Raw genomic sequence first — 4,894 nt, forward strand, 5'->3', positions numbered from 1 at the left:
TGAAAGAGGGTGAAATCAGCACCAACACCCCTTGACGGCAGGTCAGGCTTTGCTCCCTGGGAGCCAAAGCCACTGATTCTCCAGAGGTCTTTGCTTGGGCTACAAAAAGGACATCTTAACATGCATACCACCTCTTCTACCATTACAGATACTCTGACTTGAAGTGTAGCTTGTGAGTTTCACGCTAGTAACTAAAAGTCCCCAGCAAACAATCCAGGTCAGCAAGTAAGGGGCAAATCTTGCAAACCCAACCAGTGGGCAGTGCAACCTGTTTTCCAGGAGCTGGGTAAATTATAATCAATCATTCTCAGCCTTGCACAGAACACGCTTTGAAATGCTATGGATGTTGCACATAAAGAATGGTGGCAGGACATGCTCAAAAAGCAAAAATTATATATCATGTTTTGGGCTGTGCAAGTACCCGCACTGAAACTCATGAGACAGATAACACTCAGTGGGAAAATAGGTATGATATATTGATTTTGTAAATACACACAAAACAAAAGAAAATCCAAGGAGAACATATAAGAAAGCCTATCATGCTCCTGTATTTCCTCAAGGTGATTTAATATAGTAATTATTACAATGTGCACTAGGAAAGAGCACAGTACTTCAGTAATATGAAACTTCAGCAATACGAAACTTCAGCACAGCATCTGTTATTAAACTTTGTTCAGAGGTAAGGAGAGGCAAGCAAATTCTGGGTAAATTATAAAACAATTGAGTGGTTTGAGAAAGAAAGCTTGGAGAAGTTTAAAAACAAATTTCTCACACACAAAAACCAAAACTACCACCACTGTTATTACGCCTGCACACAAAACCAAATAATAACATTCAATTATTAGGAAGCTGACACGAAACACTTTAGCAAATTCAGTGGATTGCTTGAATTTACAGCTTTTCTGCTGCTTTAAGGAAAATGAAGGCAAGATACAGACCCTTCAGGCATTGAGTATTTTGCCTTTTTAGTGCTAAACCTTGGCAACTCCTTTGCTGCTACACTGTTGCTTATGAAAAGCAGCTGTATTTGGAGGTACTAGTAATACACAATAGTCTAAAACCCATACTTGCTGAAGCCTATCTCCTTCAACACGACAATGCGCAACATTCGTACCATCCAAGTTGAGACTTGACAGGCAAGTAGAGGATTTACGGCTTAAAATATTGCTTTATAGCTTACCAGAAAGACAATTGAACAAATTTTCTATCAGACTTCCAAGTTTTCAAGCAGTGTAGAAAGGAAAGGAAACTTTATGAGCAAGTCAGGATATATTTTTCATAAAGTTTCTATAACTTTTTCTTTCTTCCTTACACTCAGACTTCACATTCAGTGCTGCTATTCCCTGCTTATCTTAACTGGACATAACCAAACAAATCTTCCACGACCACTGGAGTGTATTCTAGACAAGAAACATATAATTTATTTTCTGTCATATTAAGTAAACGAATATGCCCTAAATGATACCATTGGGACAACACATTTTTTTTATTCTTACCATGGAGAAAGATATCAGAGATCAACTTGCCAGGTGTGATTTTTAAAACCACGTTTGTTTCACGGCTGTAAACACTGTTTTCACTTCCTGCTCAAATTTTCCCTGCCTATGCAAATTCACCTCCATTAGCATTTTAGAGTTAATGAGAAATTTTTTCCTTTACTTCTAGAAGTCCTTTGAAGGAATGTAACGAATAAATGTTGAAGGTGATAATTTCTTAGATTACTCTTTCAGCCATCAGTTACTAATCCTACTGAGAGAAACTCCCATTCGCACCGATTATGAGATGACATTGTCCCAGACAACCTCAATGAAGAAAAATAATTTAACAGAATGAACCTTTGAAAACAATGTGGGAGGAAGATCAGCAATTACTTGTACATAGCACACAGACAGACAGACAGCTGAGCAGTGAAGCAAAGTCCTACCTCTCCTTGCCGGTGATAGTGCTTGGGAGGTTTTCCCATCTGCTCTAGCATTTTGCCCTTCTTACTGCTAGCAAGCGTCAGTCCCTGGTGGATGCCTGCAGATCTGTTGGTTGTCTGAGTTGGAGCCTCCCCCATCAGGGTGGATTTGATGGAGTTCACCTTGGAGCTGGAGCTGTCTAGCTGGGAGCTCTCCACGATCAGGACCGCGGCTAGTAAGAGGAGACAGCAGGAGCGCTTATTCCACATCAGCACGATCATCTCCCCTCCCCCCAAAAGGATTATCTTTTTTTTCCTTTTTTTTCCTTTTTTTTAAGGCAAACAAAATAAAAGAGATGAAAAAAAGTTTTAAAAAATGTCTCCCAAAGTTGTTAACAGAGCAATAGATTTCAATGCCACACACTCAAGGAATTGCTGCTCTGAGAGAGATGGGAGAAAAATAATTTAAAAAGAATCCCCTAGGAAAAAAAAAGAGAAGTGTCAAGTCTATAGGCACTGAGCAACTATCAGGTCTGTGAAGTGATGGCTTTTTCCTCCAGGTCCTCGAGAAGTCCAGGCAATTCTTTAGTAACTGAGCGCAGTAAGCTGCGAGGCAACTGCACCCAGGGCAGCTCCCCACCAGCGCAGGCACCAGCACGTTTGCTTAAGCTTCAGAGGAAGAGTGAGCGAGTTACTTCCCCCCACTCCTCCTCTCTTGCTGCACAAGCCAGCAGAGAGGAAACTCAAACCAGATCCAATCCAAGCAGCACCGGCAAAAGCTGGGCTTAGTTTTCTTTTACTCTCTCTCCCCCTCGCTCTTTACTTTTATTCCCCTCCTCCTTTTTCTGTCTTTTGCCTCAGCCTCTGCAGCCAGCAGGAGTGAAAGCACCCGGTCTCCTCCTCCTCTTCCTCCTTCTCTTCCTCCTCCAGCCAGTAAGGGGCGAGGGGCTCTGGGCATCCAGCAGCAGGGCGGACAGGGGGAGCCCTGGAGCTCTCCCCCATCCACAGTGGGAGCACCAGGACACGGGCAGAGGGGCAGACCCCTCAATGGGCTTCCTGAGCTGCTCCCCCTCCCACTCTCCAGCAGCTTTCCACTGCCTCCTCTATTATTACCGTTGCCCGCAGCGGGTGGTCCTTCCCCTCGCCCCCAGCCCAGAGGAGGGACATGCTGCATGGTGATTTTCACCCCCTCTCATTCCCCAACTCAGCTCCCACCTCCCATGGGGCTGGTCTCTCCCAGCTTGAAAGGTTCCCCCTCTCTCTGGCCAGAGTCTGCCCAGAGCTCACAGCCACACATGGCCCGGGACACACGTGACACGCTCTCGGTTGTGTCTCGCAGCCGCTCTGGTACCCAGTCACTTCGGTACCCAGGTTAAGTCTCACCGAAGGGGATGGGCACTGACAGACTCTGCAAGGGCTCTCTGGGCTGCCCTGCCAAACTGAAGCATGTGTCAAGGTGCTCCAGCTCCCTGAGATGCTCAGAGATGCAAATCACATTAGTCCTGCAGTGCTGCCAAATTATGGGCCTGACAGGCAAACCCTGTCAAATCTTACATCTGAGCCTGCAAAGTTCCCAACCTGGGTAAAGGGCATGTCCAGCCATGAATGCTGCACTGCGCTGCTACTACATGTGACACTTCTCAGTGTCACCATCAAGCCAAGAGACTTAGTCTGTATTCATCTTCCCAGATTCCTTGGCATAAGCACACATCTGATTGCTGTGAAACATCCAGGTGCTACAAACTACATGCTCCAAGGTCCTTGCATGTCTCTACAGCAGCACCAAAATACTGTATTTCAGGAGGGGGGTGGGGGGGGAAAAGGTAAACAGAGTGCTAAATTAAATTAACAGAATGGGGGTAAATCCAGCTCTTAACTTTTCCCTGTTACCTGCAAAAACATTTAGTGCAGAGAACATCGCCACAGGGCACTTGCATACTGCAGCGGAGCAGCTATAAGCCCTTGTCTTTCTCCTGGCCATATGAGGGTGGAGTGGAGGGAAAAAAAGATTGTGAGAGTAGCAGCCCTCTGGTTCTTCCACATGTTCATGTACAAACACTACCCTATCTGGGAACAGTACAGAGAATTTTCATGTTTTCCCCCCCTCCTGAGGGGTCCACCTCTCTAAGCTATCAAGCCTTTCCATGGCAGAAGCGGTGAAGAAGACATGAGTACCGGAAATCTAACTTCTAAATTAACACCTGTGCAAAAGGGTGAGAAATACCAGGGAGGAGTTGAGTACTATTTTAGTCCAAACTGCCCTTGCTCCCTTTCAGGGAGCAGAAACCCTCCTGGGGCTGAGGATCTCTCTGCAGGGAACGACCAGTGAACCACAACACCTTGAGTAAGTTTTTTTAAATCTTGCCTATCTACTGACATGTGACTTCTAACAGTGTGTGCTAATGTTAGGGCTTGTTTTATAATTAAACAGAGCATCTTGTAAAGAGTAGATCAACTTAAATCTTTTTCCATAGCTCAAATCTTAGAATTGTTTGGGTGGATTTAATTCTACCACACGGAGCAGATTTTTTTGTTTTTAAAATCTTTCTTATATAATGGTCTCTTACTTTAGGGGATTACTAATTATTTTATTTATTTATTTATTTAAGTAACAACTGAAATGACATATTGACGACTAAGACTATTTTAAACTATTCTTCAGAGCGTGGTGTTTCCTCTGCCTCAGTCTTTAGATGAGCTCATGATTTATTTCAAAATTTATTTCAAAAAGTTAGGTTCACAATTAAAATTTCACTTTTTTCTGTATTTAGATTTACAAGGAGTAAGGAATGACAAAAAAAAAGTTTGCCTTCTTCATAGTATTTTCGTTTTCCAACTTTTGCAGCTGTAAATAAACTAAAATTATGTTTCTGTCTTCATCGTAGATAATTCCTGAAGACATTTGTAAGGAAGTGTGTCTAAAAGATCAGAAAACAATTACCAATTTCATAGAATCATAGAAGAGTTTTGGCCTGAAGAGACCTTCAAGATCGA

General features: G+C 43.4%; 1 protein-coding gene across 1 annotated transcript in view; it reads right to left on the reverse strand.

Moving 5' to 3' along the window:
* DKK2 (dickkopf WNT signaling pathway inhibitor 2) overlaps positions 1-2,182 on the reverse strand; it is a 43,017-nt gene extending 40,835 nt beyond the window's left edge. The window contains exon 1 of the mRNA XM_009872069.1: positions 1,974-2,182. Within this exon, the coding sequence (XP_009870371.1) occupies positions 1,974-2,182 (209 nt within the window). The remainder of the gene's footprint in view (positions 1-1,973) is intronic.
* Positions 2,183-4,894: the final 2,712 nt, after the last annotated feature.

This window comes from Apaloderma vittatum, unplaced genomic scaffold, assembly GCF_000703405.1.
Source record: "Apaloderma vittatum isolate BGI_N311 unplaced genomic scaffold, ASM70340v1 scaffold6296, whole genome shotgun sequence".
NCBI lineage: Eukaryota > Metazoa > Chordata > Aves > Trogoniformes > Trogonidae > Apaloderma > Apaloderma vittatum.